Raw genomic sequence first — 24358 nt, forward strand, 5'->3', positions numbered from 1 at the left:
GCAACTGGACTCATCCAAGAAGCGTCTTCTGCGCTGACTGAAGAATTCAGTCTGCATCAAGAGCTGTGATCCAGTCAAGAGCTGAAGAAGCTTCTTGGATGAGAAGTGAAACATCTTCAAAGAAAGTCCAGTTGTCTCTTGAAAAAGCACTTTTGGGACAACCATGACCTGGATGACTGAGAATCTCCATATTGATGGATCTTGTGCCTTATGGGTCATGTGACTGGCTTACTGACAGCATGAATGGTAAAATGTGTCAGAGTTGATGATACTTTCCAAAACTGGTACTGATTAGTGCTAGTCTAAGGGGAAATCACAACTAAGGACCGCTTAAGACTGTCTTATACATTATGTCTTATACTTTATGTCATTGAGGATCTGAAGCAGTGGCCTAGAGGTGGAGTTCTTGCCTCACAATCAGGAAGCTGTGAGTTCTTCAATCCTAGATAGAGGCTAATATTTGGAATAGACTCTCCTGCTCGAGCAGTGGGTTGGACTAGATGACCTCCAAGGTCCTTTTCAACTCTGTTATTCTATTCCACAAGTTGATGATGAAATGAAGACCTGGCTCTGCCAGTTAACTTCAGACTACAATAGGGGAGCATCCCCATCTTTCAATTGCTGTATTTGGCTGTGTGTAGTATTTTATTTGTGTTTTTATCTTTGTATAGTCTTTCTGAATGTAAGCTGCCCAGAGTTTCCCTGAGGTAAGATGGGTGGTTAATAAATTTTATAAAGAAACATATACATCCATCCATAAATACATCCATCCATCCATCCATCCATCCATCATTGTGACATGAGAGAATAAAGGTATTTGTACCATAGTTAAATGCAGGTGGGAAAAGCATCTATGACGCAAAAGTCTTGGCTTGTGAGTTTGAATCCTTCCCAAGCAACTGAACAATGGAATTGAGATATTTTAATTACTGGTCTCTATTAGTCCAGATTCCAGAACTATCTAAGCCTCTGCAAAGGTTTGCTGGATTCCAGGTAGGGGATAAGCCCAAGGATTGATACCTTAGATCAGTGTTTCTTCATTTTTTTTCTCTTAGAATATTTTTTTTACGCAAGTTATATTTAATATTTACCATATTAAAAATAAAAACTGACACATTCGCTGCTGCTATCGCTTTTCATGATTGTTTGGTAGAACTGTATTATTTTTCAAGAGAGGCAAATTTTGATTTCATGGAGCAGGACCACCGCACTTTAGCTTTTCTGAACTGAAGTGACCTTTAATCTTCTGAATGTAGTAGTGCTGCCCTTGAACATGACTTTTTAAAACTTGAGTACCAGTTTAAACAAAGCTGCTACCAACCTGCCTTCCATTGAGGACCTGTATACAGCACGAGTCAAAAAGAGTCAAAAAGAGGGCTGTGAAAATATCTACAGACCCCTCACATCCTGGACATAAGTTGTTTCAACTTCTACCCTCAAAATAACGCTATAGGGCACTGCCCACCAGAACAACTAGACACAAGGACAGTTTTTCCCCCCGAATGCCATCACTCTGCTAAACAACTAATTCCCACAACAGTCAAACTACTTAGTAAGACTGTATTACTATTATTCTTCTCATTCTTCCTATTAACCTATCTCTTCCCACTTATGACTATAACCATGTTGCTTGTATCTTTACAATTTATATTGTTTCCTAGTATGATTTGATTGCTTATTAGTAACCTATGACTATCACTAAGTGTTGTATCTTATGATTCTTGATGAATGCATTTTATTTTTTCTTATGTACACTGAGAGCATATGCACCAAAGACAAATTCCTTGTGTGTCCAATCACACTTGGCCAATAAAGAATTCTATTCTATTCTATTCTATTCTATTCTATTCTATTCTATTCTATTCTATTCTATTCTATTCTAAATGTGGAAATAATTTTTGTAGACTCTTTCTGCAGTGAGCATTATTAACTTAAGATCCAGTTGATAACCCTGGCACAACTGCATTAATCCACACAAGATCATGCGGTTTTTACCAGCACATCTTTTTTGATGAAAACCACATTACATAAAACGAAGCTGTTTTTCCCCCCTCCCCTATCGGCAATAAAGTCCGGGGGAAGCAGAATAGCAATAAGACTTATATACCGCTTCACAGTGCTCTCTAAGCGGTTTACAGAGTCAGCCTGTTGCCCCCCTCAACCATCCTGGGTCCGCCTTCGCTGGTCACGAGGGCTCGGCATTCCCATGGCATTCCAGATGCAACTGGCGTGACAACGCCCTCTCGGCGCCCAGGTGGTACTCGGGAGACCGACTGACCTGCTAACGCCGACAGGCCTCGGGTTTTGGAGCAAAAGCGGAGCAAACGTAGCGCAAGGGACGTTGGCTTTTCGCTCCCCGCCCGGCCACAGTCAGGGCCGGCTTGTTACAACGCGGCTGGGGTCACCCCGGGACAAGCTTAGCGGAGCTTAGCGGAGGCGCCGCCTTCGCAGAGGGTCGGCTGGAGTAGGCGGGCGGCGACGGCGCGCCCCGCTGCTTGACAGCGCCGTCGAGAGGCTCCTCCTCCTCCTCCTCCACCTCCTCCATCCGCTTTCCCGAGCGCAGCATGGCGGTCAAGGTGACTCCCCTTCTCCTTCTCTCTGCTTGTTGCTTAAGGAGCCGGCTGGCGCGAGCGGCTTTCTTTCAGCCGACGGGCAAGGTTGTTCAGGGCCAACCCGCGCCTTTCGGGGAGGGGGACAGGCCCGAGTATAGCTTCGACACCCCATCCCCCGGTTCCTGGGCCCCTCACGGCGGGAACGGGAATAGTTTTAGTTAGAGGGACGGCGGCGGATTCTATCGAAAACCGGACATTTTAAAAACATGACCCTACAGAAGGACGAGGTGGGCCTCTTGAACGATGGTCCTGCCGGTGGAGCCAAGGGAAGGGGCAGCTTATATGCAACAGCCTTTCTCAACCGGTGTCTTCTGGGAATTTTGGTCAGAGTAGGATCCGTTCCAGAGGCTGGGAGTTGGAAATCTGGCATATATGTGGAGAGAGTCCCAAGTTGGGGAAGGTTATCGTAGAGGTCTGGTGGAGGGCATGTTGGATAAGTATAAACTCCAGATGACTTGGGTTTGCTTTCTCTTCAACCCTGGTTTCCCTGCGGCCAAATGTATCTCAACTACACGTTCTTGCAGCCTGGCTTGAGTAACTATGAATATACTGGACGTGCTGCTATTCCTGATTACTTACTGGCAAGGGTTAGTGTAATGATGAACATCCAATCCATCTGAAACATGCACCAGGGAAGGTGGAATGTCTTCGCCCTGCCTCTCCTGCTGGATTCCCCGGAAAACCTCTGAGAAGAGTTTTGCCTTTGGGGGTTTTCATAGTTGACATGGCCTTAAAGCAGGGGTCTCTAGCCTTGGCAACTTTAAGCCGGGTGGACTTCAACTCCCAGAATTCCCTAACCATTTGGCTGGGGAATTCTGGGAATTGAAGTCCGCCAGGCTTAAAGTTGCCAAAGTTGGAGACTCATGCCTTAAAGAGTTGTGGTTCATCTAGCTCAGTGTCCTGTCATCCAAACTGGAAGGGATTCTTAGCAGATTCAGGGAAGAGTCTTTAAAAGCTGCCTCTGGATACACCTGGGTTTGAATCCAGGTTCTCCTTGCACACAGCACATTCTTCACAGCCTCAGATTTGTGAGCATGGTGGAGCAGTGTTCTAATCCGATTTAATGACCACTGGAATGTTGAGGTGTGGATTATTTGGGAAAAAGTTGACAGTTATATTTAATGCGGCGATGCGGTCTTTGATCTATAAAAGTAAAGCTTTGTGCTCATTAAGCAATTTAGGTTTAGATAGTCTCTAAGGGAAACAAATATGATTTCCACAGTCTACATACATAGCAATAGCACTCAAGCTTATATACCGCTTTATAGTACTTTACAGCCCTCTCTAAGCAGCTTGCAGAGTCAGCCTATTGCCCCCAACAATTTGGGTCCTCATTTTACCCACCTCGGAGGGATGGAAGGCTGAGTCCACCTTGAGCCTGGTGGGATTTGAACTGCCAAGTTGTAGGCAGCTGGCTGCAGAGGTAGCTTGCAGTACTGCACTCTAACTACTGCACCACAGAGGCTATTTTATTTACATACTAGTTTGCTAGGTTTTTGGAGGGATGTCTAGATCATTCTTTGCCAATGTAGATGGGAATTCTGGGACCTGTGCTTCAACATATCTTGGAAGATACCCACTTGGTAAAGAGTAATGTAAAGTAGTGACATGTGAGTGATTCTGAACAGAAAGGGGATTCTGAAAAAAAGAGTAGGATTGAAATGGTCACTAATATATAATAAACGTGGATATTTTGATGTCATCTTCTCCTCAAAGTTTGTAGGTGGCCAATGCAAAACATTGTATAAGGTCATTTTATAGATTTTTAGGTTATTCAGTTGAAGTACATCTAGAAAAAATATCCATATGCATAAATAGGATTCCCTCACACATGCTGTATTGCAGAAGTTATATATATGATCATACTTCTTGGAACAGGAATGAGATTAATTTATTTGAGGAAGCCTGCTTGTACTTTCTGGCACCTACAAGATCATGTTTGAGTTTGCCTGAGAACAAAGCTGCCTTCTGTTTAGAACATTTTGATAATTTCATGTGAGACTTTATCATATCCCAATCTTACTTTGTTCATAGAATTTTTTATTGCAGGCCAGATGTTGCTGTCAAAATTTTCTTGGTTTTTCACATTTCTGTTTTATTTTTATTTTTTCCACAAAAGTCAATTCTAGAGGGAAAGATGGAATAGGAATGCAATGTGGTTTGACTGATAGCATCAAGAAGGCCGTCAAGAAGCATCCTGTTAATTCTGTTACTTTTCTTTGTTTCTCAATCTGTTCTTTGCTTGGCAATTCCTCCTGAGTTTGATGCTTGCATGAGCACCTCATTCACTTTAAGTTAAAAAAAAACCTGTATGTAAATATTGTAAACATCTTATCATTTAGATAAGGGAGGCTACCTTTATCAAAGAGTACAGTGAGAGTGTTTCCTCTTTGGTTGTTGAATAACGTTACCAGTGAACTATTAATTTTTTTCCCAATATTGTTTTTTATAGGTTCAGACAACCAAAAGAGCAGATCCAAATGAACTGCGTAACATATTTTTGCAGGTGAGTAATATTTTTCTGAGAGAGCTGTGATAGCTCTGGATAACAGAAATGACAGAGACTGTCATTAAATATTTTATAATGTTTCGTAGAGTATAACCTGTTTTATTAGATGCAGAGAATGTTTGATGTATGCAGGCTTCTATATTTTTAGCTTTTGTTGTGTGCTATTTTCTGGTCTCATGCCAAAAAATTAGTGAATTTATTTCTACAAAGGATAATGCAGAAAGATCTTTAATGAGGTATTCTGCTCAATTTGATACTGGCAGTATCAATTAGGCACCATTGGGATTAACTTCTTTTGGGAGCATCCAACAAGAATATTTGTCTGCCTTTCCTGTCTAGACAGGACTGAGACAAAATGATCAAGAGGGTTGTTTCTAGAGCATTATGGGACTGCAGACATATGTCTCCTCTCTAACTATGATATGCAGTGGTAAAGTAAATACAGGGTCTAGGTTTTTACTAAGTCAGATGGGGAGCACCACAGAATTAACATGAGAAAAATATTACATTACATGTTAGCACAGTGTTTCCTTTTATATTTGACTCATCTTGTCTTGCATTCATATTTTATCTGTAGAATTCAAATCCATTTCTATTACTTTTCTTTCTTGTCTTTTGAATCTAACCAAATTCAACATGTCCCCATTTACCTTTTTCACTGTTTTCAAAGTCCACATGTTTACCTGTATCCTTTTCTGGAATGTAGCCCTTTTCTGGGATATTTGTAGATAATCTTTTTTCAGTGCTATTCTGTTTTGTTTCAATTTACATGTTCTTGTTCTCTGAGTGCTTCAGCACTACCAGTGTTTTCATATTCCAGTGCTTCAAAAACAGTGTGAAACCAACTTTTAGTTATTTTCAAGGCCATTATATTTCACTATGTAAAAATATGGAGAATAAATGATGAGAAAAGCAGCTATGAAGCAATGGAAAGTGAGAGTTCCTTACAATATGGGACAGCCTCTAGAGCTATAGCATGTCAAGAGAAAAAACTAGATTAGTGATTTATTGGTACTTCAATGGAGCTTCTAATAAATAACTTCAGCTTCCGGGCTTTATCAATACTGTAATATGGTTAACTCTAGAGCTGATCCTATCTGGTTGGCGTCTGCGAAATAGGACACTAACCTCGATAAACCTTTGGTCTAATTCAACAATGCTATCTTCATTCCATAGGTCAATTTTTTTTTTTTTACTAGTGGCTCCTCTGAATTCAGGGCAGAAATTTTCATTCTGGAAGTTTTAACCAAAACATGTGCATTAAGCACTTCTGTTTCACATACTTATTTTAGGCATTATTTTTATGAACTGCCACAAATTTGCATGGGGCCATTTTGGGGACTTCCAGAAAGCAGGGAAAGGAAGAACTCAGATACCCTACCTTTACTGTAGGTAGTACATTAACTAACTTGCGTTCTTGTTCTTTATTAACCTTAACCATATTGTGTGATATTTTGCAAGCTGTAGTCTTTCAAAATGAAACAGCCTGTATATATATATATATGTATGTTATTAATTATATAGGGCCATTCAATTCTTTACAGTCACTCTTTGCAGTACCCAGTAAAAACACGAATAAAATAAAATGCATCCATTTAGTAAGTAAATGTGCACATTAATAAATATGATCTTAGTGTGTGTGGAAAAAGATGAGAATCCAAACACTGAATATTGAATTCTTTGTTAAATGAATTGTAATTGTAATTACCTGTGTATTCTATCATAAAACTGTGGATTTCCCCAACCCCCATTTTGAATGGCATTGTCTGTCCCTTTTATAATTAATATGCAGGCTTCAATGAGCAACAAGATGGCTCTGTTAAGCCAGGAATTTTCTACAGCCACCCTTCATCACATTGAGGAAGGGCCTGTTTGAATGATGCAGCCCATGGCTTGATGAACCTTACTGGGTTTCAGAGGGAACTTGGGGCTATTCCTAAGGCAGGGGTGGGCAAACTTTTTGGCTCGGGGGCCTCATTGACTTTTAAAATGTGACAGACGGGCCGGGTCATTTTTTTGGGAATCTCATCCCCCTTCTTCTCCTCCTTCCCCTCCCCTCGGAGGCCCCCTGAATCAGGAGTTGCTACCGCCGGCGCAGCTCTGCGCAGCTCCAGTCCCGCGTTGCCTCGGGAAGGGAAAGGCAAAAAGGAAGAGCTGCGGCGGCGCTTTGCAACGGGAGCAGTGGCACCGGAGGCTCAGGCTCAGCGGCTCCTGGTTTTGCCTTTCCCTTCCCAAGGCAACGCGGGACTGGAGCCACACAGAGCTGCACCGGCGGTAGCAACTCTTGACAGCCCCAGCCAGACACCTGAGCGGAGCCCGGGCGGAACTGCCTGTTGCTGCTGTGGGTGCTGCTGCGGGCGTCTGGCTGCCCAAGTAAAGAACCGCACCAGCTCGATTTTTTGGCGTGCGGCGCGGGGTCTCTTTTGGCTGGCCCCGATTTTTTTTTCAGAGGGGAATTTTTTTTTCCAGTGGCGGGCCGTATTAAAAAGACCAACGGGCTGGATGTGGCCCGCGGGCCATAGTTTGCCCACCCCTGTCCTAAGGCTATGATACACAGTTCAACTGAGGTCCTGATTGCTCCAAGGAATGAGGTGGTAATCATGGCCTTGGATTGGACCTGTGTGGAGTCTTTCCGTACAAAACTTCTGGAGAGCTTCCTTGGTTTTCTGAGATATCTAGGCAATGAAGTAATAGAAGACATATCTGGAGTGCTGCAGAGTAAATCTGACTGAGTGAGGGTAAAATTATTTCTCAAAATTACATCGGAGCAATAAGAGTGGCAAAATGTAGCTATTTTTCTACTGTTGCTGCATCCAGTAGTCTTGTGTAGCATAACCTATTACAGTTATAGATTCAAGTATCATCCAAACGCTGATGATACCAGCTGTTCATCTCCGCCATAAGCCAAGCAAGTAATGCTGTAATTTCTGGTCCGGATGGGAGTGGTTGTGAGTTGTGAGGTCCTTTAGTTTTGGGGGGTTTCCCTTTTAGAGTAGAAAGGCTTGCATTCCCTTAGAACGGGGATGTCAAACTCACGTCATCACGGCGGCGTCACGTGATGTATCGGGACTTTTTCTCCCTTTCCTAAACTGGGTAGGGGTGGGGCCAGCATGTGACGCATCCAGCCCACGGGTTTGACATCCCGTCCTTAGAATGATACGCAATTGAGGTCTCTTCTTGGACTCTTGCTGGAAGAGCATAGCAAGCAGAAGATGCACAGATCCATCTTTCTTTTCTTTCCAGCTTGTATATAATTGTAAGCTGTCCAGAGTCATGTTGTGAGTTGAGTGGCAGTATAAATTAAACCACCACTTTAACCATAAGGTTAAATGCAAAAAAACAAATGTATTGGGACTGCGGGCTGGAAATTCTGGTGAGTGTTAGTCAGGATGTAATCTGGGTCAGCCACCGGAACCAGAGGTTTTGTCTGCTGAGCTTTTGGACTCGTGCTGGAGCCCGCTCCAGCAGGAGTCCAAAAGCTCAGAAGACAAAACCTCTGGTTCCAGTGACTGACCCAGGTTAGATCCTGCAACATTATCCTGGGACATGTATATTCGACTTCATTCATGAGTGTTAGTCGAGTCAGGCGAGAGCTCAGTAGTTAGTTTTCACATAGAGTTCTGTGTAATTTTCCAGTGAATTTGTGGGTTATTGGTTCAGAAAAAGTTCTGGACTTACCATATCACTATACATCAGCTTTCTCCCAAGTGCCTACCAGTTATGTCAGATGATAACTCCCATTGGCATGATTGGGGTGGTAAGTGTTGCAGCCAGGCATATGTGCAAGGGAATCTGTTTCAGAAGGCCACTGTACTTTTTTCCTATTTTTTCTGAATACTTCTAAATCCAACATTCATTCAAGGTGGCTAAAGAGCCCTTGTTATTCCTTGCTTTACCTAGGTTATGGTGGCAAATCAACTGTGCATTTCAAATATGACTGATTCATTATTGTTTATTAAGTTGAACATCCTGTCTTTCAAGTACAATATTTAAAAACCGTGGAAAGTGAACAAAGATATTATTTGGATGGAATACGGAAACACACAGAGCTTTTCAACTGGAGTGTGAACATTAAGTCTCTGGCATGCATCCTTGAGCTTATTTTCATTTGGGCCTTGTCATGATTTCCAAAATTCTCTTTAAGATTTTGCTTTGAATGTCTGGTAAGGGATTATTTGTCTCTTCTTTAAAACCCTCCTATTTGAATGGGAAAGAAAAGTTTGTTAGAGATTTAATCACACTTACTTCTAGCTTCAGATTCCTCCCCCCCTATTATACACTCCCAATAGAAAAAATATTGTCATCAATTGAAAAAGAAGTTCTCCTGTCAGTTTGTTTCCTAATATATAAGGTGCATGTTGAACTTCTTTAAATGTGGAATGAAAATAAGCAGAGTTTATGTCTGCAGGTGAAGTGGGGGGGAATATCCATAGGAACATGAGCAAACATTACGCAGGTAGTCCTCAACTTACAACAGTTCATTTAGTGACCGAAGTTACAACAGCACTGAAAAAAAGTGACTTATGACCATTTTTCACACTTACGACCATTGCAGCATCACCATGGTCACGTGATTTATATTAAGATGCTTGACAACTGACTCACATTTATGATGGTTGCAGTGTCCAGGGGTCCTGTAAACACCTTTTGCAACCTTCTGAGAAGCAAAGTTAACGGGGAAGCCAGGTTCATTTAACAACCGTGTTACTAATTTAACAGCTGCAGTGATTCAGTTAACAAATATGGCCAGAAAAGTTGTAAAATGGGGCAAAACTTAATTTCTCACTCGGCAACATAAATTTTGGGCTCAACTGGGAGTCAAAGATTCTCTGTACTGTATTTCACACAGATTTGCTTCCTTAAATGCTTTTGAGAAGAAATGCGAGTTTAGAGGGCTTTTCTATATACTTTGCTTGCTTAGAAAGGGAGAGAGATTCATCTAAAAAAGAAAATGAAACAGTTAGGGAGGCTTGAAGTGGACAAAATGAAAGTGCTTGTCTGCTTTGATAGACCTGTCACACAGCTATATTACCTTTCTCTGACTCCTGGATAAAAAAATAAAGAAATCTCTCTGGTCTGGCCTATTACAATCAGATCTATATCTGTGCATCTCCAATAAAGACATGTTTTTCCTGGAGAGTTTCCAAATGTTAACATCCTGTAAAACAGAACAGGCATCTCTGTGTGACATCTGTGGATTGCAGGCAGATCTGCAGGATTTTAGTACAGTTGGTATGGCAGTGGTATATGAATATGTATGTTTTTGAATATAACATACAACTTTTCAAACTGTCCCGTTAGCAATCCACAGCTTTTGTGATTTGTAGTAGACTATATTTAATCCAAATGCTTTGGATTTGGGCCTCAGCGGCAGAATAAACAGTGTAAAAAATTACTTGGTTTACTTTCTTGGTTTATGTGACTTACTCTGTATAGTTTGGATTACTTGACATGTTGTTTATATGGATATTTTTTTTCAGAACATAAAATATCCTTAGTTATGTTAGTTTGTCTAGGCACTTCAAGATTTGCATTTTCTAGCCAGGAGTCTTCAGTTTGATGAGGAATGATTATTTCAACTTTTAGAGACTTGCTTAAGAAAATGTGAACATTTGGTTTGGTTTCTGTTCAGGCCAACAGATATGGTAAATTCCACTTCCTGCCAACATTATTTAGATGATGTCAGTTTCTTTCTGATATCCACATATAGCAACAATATCTGAAAGAGGGCAACATTTGTGTATACGTACATTCTATTCCATGCAACCAAGAACTTGATAGAAAAGAATTTGATGTTGTGTGGAAGCCAATAAGTGTTTTTAGTCGAAACTTCTTTGGCCCTGAAACTGAAGTATTTTTTTCATTCTTAAGGTATCTGGTCCATTTTCTATAGGCCACTTCAGTCTTAATTCTGTGCCTTTAATGCAAAACAGTTTATAATATTGCACTTCAGGCAGGGATGGGATTCTACCAGTTTGCACCTGTTCTCTAGAACAGGTGGTTAACATTTTAAGCAGTTCAGAGAACCGGTTGTTAGAAGAAATTACTGGCCTAATCCTGTAAGGAAGGCAGGAAGGAAACATTCTGGTGTTGCTTACAGAAACTGCCTCTCCTTTAACCCTTATTACATTCTTGGCAGGACTAGACTTCCTGTCTCTGGAACTTCTCTGGAGTTTTTTCCCCTCCTTTGCTGGTACTTTGCTTGTGTGGAGTGACCATTCAAAGTTACAATGGCACTGAAAAAAGTGACTTATGACCATTTTTCACACTTACGACTGTTGCAGCATCCCCACAGTCATGAGAGGCCAGGGGAGGAGATGCGTGCCTCGATGTGAGTGATATTGAGTTGGCCACACCCAGCCAATAACATGACCACCAAGCCATGTCCACCACCTAAGCCACGCCCACAGAACCAGTTGTTAAAAATTTGAATCCCACCCCTGACTTCAGGCTGATAAATTGTATAGATTTGCTTTATTTTTCTTTTTTTTTTTATGACTTTTACTGTATTTTAACCCAACTGGAATTTGTAATCTTTGATTTATTCAGATTTAATTTTTATCATCCTCCTGCAGTACTCTAGACATCTCTTCTATTACTTCCTCTCCTAGAGAAGAAAAGGGAAAGCTTGCTTACCACTGATTTTTATCTAATAATTTTAAAAAGAGAGAGAGAAGTTAAAGCAGTTTGCATAACCTTAATGACAACCCTATGATATTAACAATTCTATTTGCAACTAAGATGATTAGGGGACTTGAGGCTAAAACATATAAATAACAGTTGCTGGAATTGGATATGTCTAATTAATGAAAAGAAGGACTTGGGGAGACATGATAGCAATGTTCCAATATTTAAGGGGCTTGCCACAAAGAAGAGGGGGTCCACCTATTCTCCAAAACACCTGAAGGCAAGACAAGAAGCAATGGATGGAAACTAATCAAGGATAGAAGCAGCCTAGAACTAAGAAGAAATTTCCTGACAGAATTAATCAGCGGAACAACTTGCCTTCAGAAATTGTGAACTCTCCAATACTGGAAACTTTTAAGAAGAGATTGGATAACCATTTGTCTGAAATGGTATATAGGGTTTCCTGCCTGAGAAGGGCTTGAACTAGAAGACCTCCAAGGTCCTATCCTATACTATCCTATCCTAATTCTAATCCTAATCCTAATCCTATCCTATCCTATTGCAGATGCTGACAAGATATACAATAATTCTATTTGATTTTGTCTTTAGTATGCCACTGTTGAACAAAGTGGAGAACGTTACATGACACCTGAAGATTTTGTGCGGCGATACTTGGGACTGTATACTGAACCTCATTATAATCCTAAAACGGTGGATTTATTGGCAGGAGTAGCAGATCAGACAAAAGATGGGTGAGCAATCTACCACTTAATTGTAACCTTTGATAGGGAGTGATGTCATTTTAGATTGCAATCCAAAAGTGAGAGCCATGTGAAGGTTATCGCTTTCTTTTTAATTTTATGTTACAGCAGTTTCTGTCGGCTTAAGAAACTATTATTTAGTTTTCAAAACAGTCTCTTCAGCTATAATGGTTAAGGGGTTGAACTGGGACTGGAAAGACTCAGGCTATAGACTAGGCGTGTCCAACCTTTTGACTTGTCTGGTTCCCTCAGTGACTTGATGTTAGCCTGCCTTACAGAACTGTTGGGGGAAAATATGGGAGAAGAGAGGTGTATGCACGCTGCTTGAAAAGCCAGGTATCAATCTAACAAATGGATAATTTAAAAATCGAAGATTAAGCCATTAGATGCTATCTGTGGTCTAAATTATGTATACAGGTAGCATCTTTGGATTACTTCTTTGATAAGTGAGAAACCATACTGTGTTTGTTGCTTCTGTGAGCCGACATGTGAATATAGGAAAAAAATAGACTAAATAACAGTGTGATATAGTAGTCTCTAAGGTAGGAATCAACTGCACAGTCTCAGCAGGTGTTCGGACAATATATTATCCTTAAACAGTGCCCCTAAGTCTCCTCTCCAGTTAAATTAAAATTAATTTAAATTATTCTATTTAAAAAAATGCCCAAATCTTGATAAACTGTAAGAGTACCAAAATTTTAAAACATCTTATTGGATTTTGGTATTCTTTTGCAAGCTTCCGAGTGAGATTACCAAAACCTTGCATATTTTAGTGATACCATAACATTTCTGGGCATTTAAAAGATAGGATAATTTGACAAGCTAAGCTTCTGGAATCTGAATCACAAATGTTGTTATACATGGCAAAGAAAACTATTTGCCGAATCAGAGTTAGTGCTTCTTTTAAGTGTTTTCTTGCCAACAATATTTTTATTTTTTAAATTGCTTATGGAAACTAATTTACAGATTATCCATTTTCTTCAGATGTAACCTTTTAACCTATGCAGTTTTAGAGCCGCTCAGCAGGTGTCCTTTTCTCATTTTGCTTTCTTTGGATCTCCAATTTTATTTTCGAGAAGGGCAGATGTTTCTGGACAATATTCAGGAATTAAACACAGTGGGGTGCAAAGGCCACTAATGCCATTGGAGGACTGTGATAGAGAGGCAATTAAAGGTTACTTACAAAATTAAATATAGCCCTTTTTGTGGGCGGCTGGCAGAATAAATATCTAAATTTCATATTTTTTAAAAAAATTAAAAGCCTCTTAAATTCCTTAGGTTTATTTGGTGGGCAGATATGACCTTTGCTCTATTCTAAATTATTCTATCTTTTATTGTGTTATTCATTAAACATAAGTAGCTATAAGTTGCCAAGTAGATGTGTTAAATTAATTTCTAACCATGCCAGAAATCATGCCTTATATCATTGCAATAAAAGAACATGCTGGCTTTTCCTCTTAGATCTCAAATTAGATCTCCTCACTGCGGCTGTAAATGTTGCTGTAAAAGAGAGGTGAATTTTCGAGAGCCTGGAAGTTGTATTTCATCTTTTATTAGCATATTGGAAGCTACACCCCTCAAAATAGTCATTGGCAAAAGAACAAAAACTAAGCTTGATATGATCTGATTTAAATTGAATATGAACAATTATGCATTTATTCATTTTTCTCCTGTCACATGAATATTACATTTTGGGGACAACTTTTGGAAGTCCCTGAAGGCTGTATCTGAGACTTTGGCTTGTCTCTAGGAATCCAGGTTGGGAACTTCTGTTCTTTTTTCACTTTTTTTAATTCAATTTGTCTCTGGCTGTATTGCAAACTTAAAGGAGAACCCTGCCTTCTATAGGCTAGTAAAGTTTTCTGAACACCTTTACTTTGGTGTCCTCCTTCCTATTTTTTGTTTTATGTAGCAAGTGGAGTGGCTGAGATGTGTGATAGGTGAATTTGTAAGGAAATGAAACTGTTGAGTTCAATAGAAAGATGTGTGTTGTTTATTATGTAGATTAAGATTAAGGAGCTAATTCAGAACTGAAGGCAATTGAAGAAAAGAAAAGGGAAAGTGCACTGAATCCTGGAGGCCTTAATATCTAAATTTCCAGGACAAATATGCATCCAGACAAACACAAAATTCAGAATAAAATACTGGAGGACTAAAAATCCAAATAACCCCAGCTCAGATCAATCCATAGCATAAATTTTAAAAGGATGCTAATTTGTATCTAGCCTCTATGTTTTTCAGTAAGTAGTCATTTTTAAAAATGATTTTCTAGCCTTTGTCCAGGTTGGGATGTGTTCCTTATCTGATAGAAGCTGATGGAAGAAAGATCAAAGCCAAAGAGGAATTTGCCTTGTCCCGTTTAAAAAGCATACCAGGAAGAGAACCTTAAAAAGCATACCAGGAATAGAATCACTAAAGAAAAGATGCAAAAGGAGGGACAGAATGAATTGTGAAGGGCAAAAATTAATATATTTTTCATTTACTTTAATTAAATAGAATTATTAAATTATCCCGCAGCAAGTTGTCCCACAGCAAGTTGGCTGTGGCAGGTTGTCCTGTAGAGAGTTGGCCATGGTGAGCTGGTTGTGCCGACTTGGCTGCAATGAGTTGGCTGTGGCAAATTGTCCCATTCTTGATTAGTTGCTTAGAGTTTGAATTTCCTAGGATTTGCTGCATTTTGCCCATCATCTTGATTGTTTCATAACTGAACCTCTTGAAATATTTTCTACCCAATCTTTGCACCTCCTTCCGCTCTAAAATTTTGTGATTTTTGATTCACAGGTTGATTTCCTTCCAAGAGTTCTTGGCATTTGAGTCAGTTTTATGCACACCAGATGCAATGTTCATTGTTGCTTTCCAGTTGTTTGACAAGAGTGGCAATGGCGAAGTGACCTTTGGTAAGAGCTTATCTTGGGCTATATATTATTTATGCCATGGTAAAGGGGAATATTTTAAGTTTTTATTGCAGAAATCTCACAATAAACATTCCAGGACATACTGCATATTTCTTTGTAGATTTGAATACTGGACCTATGTAATAAGTCTTTCTAAAACCACACAACATAATTATCTAACTGCAGTGCATGAACATTCCTAAAATAACTGGTGCAATGCTTGTCTTTGGGCCAATTTAGATTCAAGTAATTAGTTTTCCCTGAGTTTCCAGAATAAAATTTGAAAGCCTCATTATCAACTCATTTTTTGCCCAAACATCAGCTGTTTCATGTGAAATGTTATTTACTGCCCCTGCTTTGTAAATGTCCCAGAAATATATTCCTCAGCATTCCATTTTCATGACATGTACTGATGGGTCTATGTGTAAGGAAAGAAGAATGTGTTTTTTTGCTGCTTTAAATTGGAAGAAAGGAAAGAACATGCTTAAAAACAAGGCAAGAAACAAGAGTGGCCTGCTTTTTCAAAACTTTGAAAGTTAGCATGTCAAGTTTCCTTCTGGATATTTTGCTAGTATGGAGTTTCCTGCCTTGTTTCTGTATTGTTTGCATTTTATACTTGTTCTCTTATGCATTCATTAATACCAAAATCAGCCTTCAGATGGCTTTGTTCCTAGCTAGTAATTTATGATTGTAAACATTGAATGTTAATGGCTTTGATAGGCCTATAATGTAATTAAATTAATGGCATTATCCAATGTTTTCTGTTAAAGGTACCACACTTTATGCTTGAGGATGTAAGTCACTTATTTTCTGTATTAATAGTCCTCTCTGAATATTTTACATGTGTGTAAAAAGAACCAGTCCCATTTACCCTGTCCAATTGGCATAACACAGCTGGGAATCACCAGGAATGGGAGGTCTACATGTGTGTCTCCCTTTCCAGTTCTTTTTGCATACAATGCAACTTAATTATGTTGTAGAGATCAAACTAAGTCCCTATGCATATAGAACAAAAATTGTGTTCACATGCTAGTACTAAGTAGATTGATTTGTGCACATGCTTGCTTTCCTAATTAAGTATGCCAAATAAAAAAAAATAGTTTAACAATGTATTTGATATGCTTTCTACTGATTTTTCCTGAAATTGTTGCTGTTTGCACGAGTTTCAGATTTCCCTTACTGAAGAGTTCCACACACTAATTAGTTGCTTTGTCACAACAAAACAAGCCGTATCAAACTTTTAAAAAGGTTAAAAGTACAGTTCCTAGAATAACAGGATTGTTGTCTCACCACAATAGAAGGCGATGAGGTTACATGTCTGGGCGGTACAACTAAGAAAATGTTTCTCAACATTGTCAACTTTAAGTTGCGTAGACTTTAATTAAGAGAATTCCTCAACCAGCTTGGAAATTGACGTCCATACACCTTCAAGTTGCCAACATTGAGAAACTCTGATGTAAGACACAGGAATACTATATAGTAGCTTTGGAATTATCATAGTAAAATAATTCTTTTCTTTTCTAGGAATGAAAATTTATGTAAAATAGAGAAGCCTGACATTAAAAGAGAATAAGAGAGGTGCCATTTGGTTCATTAAATATTAGAAACTACTAAAAAAATACCAGGCATCCCTTAAATTTCTATTGCATTTTTACTACTCTTTACTACTGGTAACTTTGCAGAAAACAGTGTAGTTTGAGTTGACTTCAAAGCTGATTCATTTTGATTTGAAAGCATTGTCCATGCTGTAAAACGTTGGAATAATGAAGCAAATGCCATTCAGAATGTTGCAGTATTATTTGTGGCTGCCAGGATGAAAAAGCAACTTTGCTGGAGATAATTTGCTGGGAAAGTATTCAGGGGTACTTCTATATTATATATAATTCCTACCTTTATTGTTTGAAGACAAGTGGCAGGATCGTTGTTGAGTATATGCAGAAGTATGTGTTTCTTTTCCAAGTAGGCCTTCAGAAGCTTTAGTTTTGAATGTATATAATATTTGGGAATCGGCTGCTTCAATCAAGTAAGCGTGGTTTGTGGATTAAAAATAATCTGACCAGGCTGATGAAGAATTCAAGATATTTCCTTCCTATTTGTTTGCCAATTCATGAGGTGGCCTGTAAAAACAATGGCAGGTTTCTTCTCATTCAGCTCATTTCTTTCTTGAGACAGGATTATAGCTGTAGTACATCTTACATTCCATTTTTTTTCTTTTCTTTTTCTCACTGAAGGAAATACAAGTTGAGTGAAGCCCCAATGTACTGTTTGGAAATGTAGAGTATCACAGGATAACATGAAATTATAATTTCAGTTATACCTTATAACGTATTAAGAAAAAGTTCTGAGGAAATTGCCCAATTAGATGGACATAAAATTGCAAAGAACAAGAAGTATCTCCCAGCTAGCTAAAAAAAATAGAAGTTGTTTGTCAGTATAGTGTTCAATATACCTGTGGAAATCTCTTGCGGTGCACTCCAGGTTCCCTGCTTCTCCCCAACTTTTTTTGTTTTATAATTGGGTGAGCCACTATGCAGCCTTTTTATTCCTGGGCAAGTGAACAACTTATGTATATTTGCCAGAAAAAGGCATGGCTGTATCCTGCTAACACATATTAGGCTTAATCTGAGCATATAGTTATGTTTATACTGTTTATTTTATTTTGATACAGTATATTTTTCAAATTGAATAAAACAAAGCAATTGCACACAGCATCATGGTAGTGCAGTGGTTAGAGTGCAGTACTGCAGACTACTGCTGACTGACTGCAATTTGGCAGTTCAAATCTCACCACGCTCAAGGTTGACTCAGCCTTCCATCCTTCTGAGGTGGGTAAAATGAGGATCCAAAATTGTTGGGGGCAACAGGCTTACTCTGTAAACCGCTTAGAGAAGGCTGTAAAGCACTATAAAGCAGTATATAAGTCTAAGAGCTATTGCCATTGCTATCATCTATCAATAGGGTGTGGTGAAGTATATTCAGTAAAGGGGCTTCAATAGTTCTCAACATTTTCACCATGATTTCCATTCTGATCCTGTTTTAATGATTCTGTGATTATTGTGACCATTTTGAACACAATTCTGTTGGGAGCAGAAATAGATAGCTGTGACTTTAAGCATGAATTTCAGATGTTTGTGCTCATGAGTTGGTTTGGGCAGGTTATTCAGAGAATGAATCAACTTGCAGATTAATCCTTTGAACAGTTATTTATCAGAAGACCTGTAAGGTTTTATGAAGGTCAGTGTATACAATGACTCCAGATTTGTTGGAGGGCTCCTGGGTTTAATGTTTTGAAAGAGGGAGAAAAACCCTTAAAAGTGTAATGTTTACAAGACCAAGTTGAGGTTTCTGCACTTTCACTTGTGTAGTTTTAGTGTTAGTCCTTTTCATGAAGAATCTTAATTTATGAAACATTAAGTGATACTATGAAGCTCATTAATTATGACATTAATGGAAGCTTAATGTAAGATTAGTATGGAAGTATATCAGAAATAAAATAGTTTCTAGCTCCTATACATCCTTTTTCAACACAAAACAACTGTATGTAGGCTATTCTCCTTTTATTTATAGAGGCAAATCTCCCTAGTCCCAAATCCATGCCCAGCAAGATGCTTTGATGGGCAACTTTGAGAAAATATCTTGGATCAGATATAATGAAGATTTCATCTGAAAAGTGAGATCCCAACATACTTTCAGGGCTGAAAATTCATGTTATTTAGCAAATATTTATTTATTAAATTTATGTTCCACCCATCTCACTGTTCAAGCCAAAATAAGCCCAATAACGGGATACTTTAAATATTACTATAGCTTGATTCTTTATATAACATTCTGTCACAATCAATTTTTTATCTGAAACAGTAATCATCTGAAACAGTTAATGTATTTTTCATGCTGTTAATGACACAATTTGCCTTACATTTCTTATACGTACACATAATAGTGGCATTTGCACAAGTGTGAATATGAAAATCAGCTCTCAATCACAGCACGCATAGACTGGAAAATATTGTGGTATACAGAAATATGGGTGTTCATTGCTTTTCAATAAGGTCTTAATTTGACACGTTGGAGAATCAAGAAACACAACACTGATTTTATATCAGCATGCAAAGCACCAGTATTTCTAATGAACAAAATAAATTATTCCTTAATTAAAGTTGAACAAGGAAAAATCATGGTTCTCACGGATCTGCATAATATAAACATAGAAGTGGAATTTCGAAATAATCTATATAAAGTTTGTTTTTGTGCTGCAAAAATAAATAGCTTTCTAACCTATATATATTAAAAAAACAACAACCACTGAACAGCCCTTGAAAAGTGATTTCATTATCTGTTAAAAGAAAGTAAATCAGGGCTGACATTTTATTTTCTAACATTTTTCTTCTTTTTAAAGAAAATGTAAAAGAAATTTTTGGACAGACCATTATTCATCATCACATCCCTTTTAACTGGGATTGTGAATTCATTCGATTGCACTTTGGACATAATCGAAAGAAACATCTGACATACTCAGAATTCACTCAGTTTTTGCAGGTCAGTTACTTTTTATTTATTTTTCTCTGTAACATAAAGTATGTTTGTTGAGCACAAGATCATGTTTACAAAATAATAATAAATTACTTGGGTATTTCAGTTTTCAGTATTTTACATTTTAAGGCAAATAGAAAGATGGTTGTTAATAATCTTGCTATCCTTACAACATGACAACACATAATGAATTCCATAAGTGTAGCTTTCTTCTGTTAGTTTTAGTGTTTGTTTGGTTGTTTTTTTTGAAGAATGCAAGGATGCAGCTACCAGAGAAAAGACGGAATCAGTGAGGATTCTATGCATTATTCTCATAGGTTTTCAGAATAAATTTTACCAAACATTGTCCCTTGTATGATGATTTCAGGAGCTGCAGTCAGAACACGCAAGACAAGCATTTGCGCTGAAAGACAAAAACAAATCTGGCTTGATCACCGGCCTCGATTTCAGCGATATCATGGTTACTATCCGTCCACACATGCTTACTCCTTTTGTGGAAGAAAACCTAGTCTCAGTAAGTAACTGGCAATGGCAATCTGTTGCTCAGATTGTAATATTTGTCTTTGGAAATAAAAAAGAATCTGTCACTGATGCAACATTGTTTTAGCCTTACTAGGACTGTTTTAATGAGGCCATCAAAACAACACTGATACCGTGTTGCCGGCGTATAAGGCGACTTTTTGCCCTAAAAACATGCCTCCAAGTGGGGGTGCGTCTTATCGCCGGTAAATCCATTGTCACTCGGTGCAAGAGCGACGGGGCGGAGCTCCGCAGCTGCGAAGCCCCTTCAAGCCCAGCGGAGTCTCTCTTCCTCCTCCTCCCACCCACCCACCCACCCTCCGCCCGGCTCGGGGCGCACGGAGGCCAATCTGGAGGTGGGGTGGGGGTGGAGCCGGAGGGTCTCTGGCGGGCCGCTTCGCCCAGCCAGCCCCGAGGCGCGTAATGGCCCAGGGTGGGGGGCAGAAGGTGGTGGGGGTGGACTGTGGCACCCCTCCTTCTGGGCAGCGGGGCGGGGGCGGCAATTTGCTCCTCCCGCTTCCCTCCCTCTTTGAAAGACCGGGAGGGCTGTGCTTGGGGGCGGGGGTGTCCTCAGGAAGTTCCTGATGGGACCCCGCTGGGCAGGGCCACCCGGCTCCCGAGCTGCTTTCCAGGGTCCCCTTGGGAAGAAAAGGGTCCGGTGGGCGGTGGAAGAAGGCGGCGCCCTCCTCCCGCCCCCTGTCCCGTCCCGTCCCTCCTCTTGTCCCCTCCTCCCCTCCCCGCTTAAGAGAAAAGATCTGCCTCCCTGCACCGAGCTTCCACACGGCGCCGCGTCTCCCGGCCAGCGCGCGCTGCGACTTGGGAACCGGCCAAGCGACTTTAAAACCGAGCGGAGGCCAGAGATAGCCGGAATTACCCTCCACACCACACACACACACACACACACACACACACAGAGAGAGAGAGAGAGTTGGCAGCTGTCCATCCCCCACCCTTGGAGTCCCGATGGCACGCACACGGGCTGTCACAAAGAAAGGGAGAGGAATTGAGTGCCAGCCTGAGAAAGGCGAAGCTGCCTCTCTAAAGCATTTTGGTGGCTTTGTAAGTTTGGGGAAAGGGGTTGGGGTGTCAATCAAGAATTATATCCAGAATACCCCAAGTGTTACAACTTACCGTATTTGCCGGCGTATGAGATGACTTTTTGCCTTGAAAAGCATGCCTCCAAGTGGGGGTCGTCTTATACGGCGAGTATATAACAAAAACTATATTTTGAGTGGAAATGTTGGGGGCTCGTCTTATACGCCCAGTCGTCTTATACGCCCGGCAAATACGGTACATATTTGCAGAACTAGAAAATAGGAGAATGGTAATACTATTTGGTGGAGGGAGAACCAGGTTTTTCAATTAGAATTTTGTACCATTAAAATAAAGCTAACATTTTGGAGCCTTCTGTTGTTTTTGAAGTGTTAATACACTCCCCTCACCTTGAAACTTGAAAGCTTGTATATAATTTCACTGCTAAAATTGTTTCATTTAAACTTTTTCGGACTTGGGATCAATCATGAGTCCAAATCCTCCTCTTCATATTTCTTAACATATATTTGTATGGCTGTTATGATAACTGTTATGTTAAAATGTCACTAGTTACTGTCAGACCATTGAGTTGAAAACAAGCACATTTAAACTGGAGAAGAAGTTCAGTGACTTTCTAGATATTTTTTGAAGATCCACTTCCATTTACCAAGCTGATTGGGTGGAATGGATGGGTGCTGGACTATTCTGGGAATATAGAAGTTCCATAGATTTTCCTAACTGATCTAAATGTTAGTGTCAGGCTCTAAGGATTGGAGCCGTAGGTTGAGTTGTAGCTCAGAAAGATTTATTGCTCACGCTTGTACATAAGAATCTGGTCAGCTAAAAGTTAGCACTAAAGTCTGGACTTCGATCTCTTGTAGCAATGCAAGGATTCTAAACTGATGATGGGTTTAACTCCACCCTCCAGTTCTGCCTGCCCTTCTCCTATAGTTAAGGACTAAAGAACTTTCTCCTCACTGTTCTGCATATGTAATCCATTCTTGGAGCATAATAATATGCAGATGTATTCTGCACCCTCTGATACCTATTCCAATTTTTAATTATCCAAAAACTTGGGGGTGAGGGCTTTCATTTCCCCATTTTTCAGTGGCAACAAATCATTTAACTGGAACTCCTTGTATATTTTAGTACTTTCTAGGTCTGATAGTAAATCTATTACCAAATGAATTTTGCTTCTGTCGCAGTATTTCCAATCTTCTCATTCCCTGCTTATTTGGGAATTGAAATGCAGGGAGAAATCCTAAATGGACCATAACTATTTTCTCTTTGTGACTTTACTGTGTTTTTCTTTCTCCAAGGCTGCAGGTGGATCCGTCTCACATCAAGTCAGCTTTTCCTATTTCAATGCTTTTAATGCTCTGCTGAACAACATGGAACTTGTTCGAAAGATATACAGTCTCCTAGCAGGCACTAGAAAAGATGTAGAAGTTACAAAAGGTAAAGGAGTCAATCCCATTATTTTTTAGATTACTGATGCTTAATGCTATCTAGGAAACAAAGTTAGAGCATCCTATCCAGACCCCAGTAAATGGTCCCCCCCACCCAACCTGTAAGTCACCTGTAGAGTTTTATTGGAGTGTGCATTCTCAACATATTTGGCTCCTTTTATTTGGAGAAAGATGGCAATGAGAGTAAGATAATTAAGTTTATGTTAATGGAGAAAAACCCCTGTCTGAGATGTCAAAGAGCCAATTCAGGGTTGTACAGGGACCGCACTTGATTTGGGAGCTGTACCCCAAACAATTAACGGGTCTGGCATAATAAAGCTCCATCTCTGAATATTTTAAATTGGCTGGGACTTTAGGAAACATTTTGGGATTGCATATAAGTTTGAGAGATGATACAGATCTTTTGGGCCTCAGTTAGCTTAACTGAACCCAAATCATATTATGTAATTGCCTGCCCTTTGCAACATCATATGAGATTAGATTGGCCCCATCCATGCTGGCCTTAAAAACATAGTTTTGTGCCTGAGCTTGGGGGCTTGGGTGTGTTGACAGAGCCCATCTCTTCACTGTGTTGATAGATGTTGAGATAGTGCCTGATTGCTATGTGTTTTTGTTTAATATTATGTATTTTGTCTATTTTACTGTAGGCCTCTTAGAATCATGTGTGTGAGATGGGCGATTATATCAATCAATCACATAAAATTGTCTATAAAACATGAATCCTCTGCAAGAAGGGCAATTGGGATTTGTCTTGCAAGAACCAGATAATTCCTGTGACCTTATTGAGGATGAGCATTGTGCCCCCTGCCCTGTAAATTTACTTAGTACAACACACTTCAGAGTCATCCTGAGAGAAACCAAAAGACAGACCTCTGCATTCTCCCCATTATTTGTATTGTGATTTTTTATTAAAAAATGACTTGGGTCTTATAAAAACCAAGAGCAATATATGCACAGTTGATGGCCCCTTCAACCCTGCTTTTGCACCTACAAAGTATCCTTAGAAGCTTCAGAACAGTCTATTTTTTTTATTTTTGTTTTGCTTTGCTTTTGCAAGACTACCAAATACCAGGCTGAAAATGACTATATCCCTTCAAGCGATGTCATAATATTGTTGGACAAATCTTGGACTCCTTTGAAAATTTTCTTTTTGTAGGGTAATGTCTGGCTGCTACAAATTTTGGCATTTGAGAAGTTTCCTTCCTTTGTCAAAGGAGATCGTCCTCCCTTGAAGGACAATCTCATTTGACTTTTATATGAATCAAACAAAGCCAAATATTGAATAATACTGGTCATACTGCTAGATAGAAAGTTCTGCTTTTGCAGTTTTAGAATGAAGAGATGTGAAACCTAAAGGATCTGATTGTGTCAGATATTCTGTGAGACTTATATTTAAACTTGTGCT

At 39.6% G+C, this 24358-nt stretch overlaps 1 protein-coding gene across 2 annotated transcripts in view; it reads left to right on the forward strand.

Annotated features, from left to right (window-relative positions):
• Positions 1–2189: 2189 nt before the first annotated feature.
• SLC25A12 (solute carrier family 25 member 12) overlaps positions 2190–24358 on the forward strand; it is a 51043-nt gene continuing 28874 nt past the window's right edge. The window contains exons 1-7 of one of the 2 annotated variants that reach the window (XM_026677713.2): positions 2190–2576; positions 5065–5118; positions 12358–12500; positions 15291–15406; positions 19800–19939; positions 20301–20447; positions 22804–22942. In XM_026677713.2, coding sequence (XP_026533498.1) covers positions 2565–2576; positions 5065–5118; positions 12358–12500; positions 15291–15406; positions 19800–19939; positions 20301–20447; positions 22804–22942 — 751 coding nt within the window. In that variant the 5' untranslated portion in view covers positions 2190–2564. Of the gene's footprint in view, positions 2840–5064; positions 5119–12357; positions 12501–15290; positions 15407–19799; positions 19940–20300; positions 20448–22803; positions 22943–24358 lie in introns of both variants that reach the window. The other variant, XM_087949718.1, reaches the window with a different exon arrangement.

The sequence above is a fragment of the Notechis scutatus genome, chromosome 1 (assembly GCF_049901735.1).
Source record: "Notechis scutatus isolate UNSWTSFEM ecotype Mainland chromosome 1, rNotScu1.2, whole genome shotgun sequence".
Classification (NCBI taxonomy): domain Eukaryota; kingdom Metazoa; phylum Chordata; class Lepidosauria; order Squamata; family Elapidae; genus Notechis; species Notechis scutatus.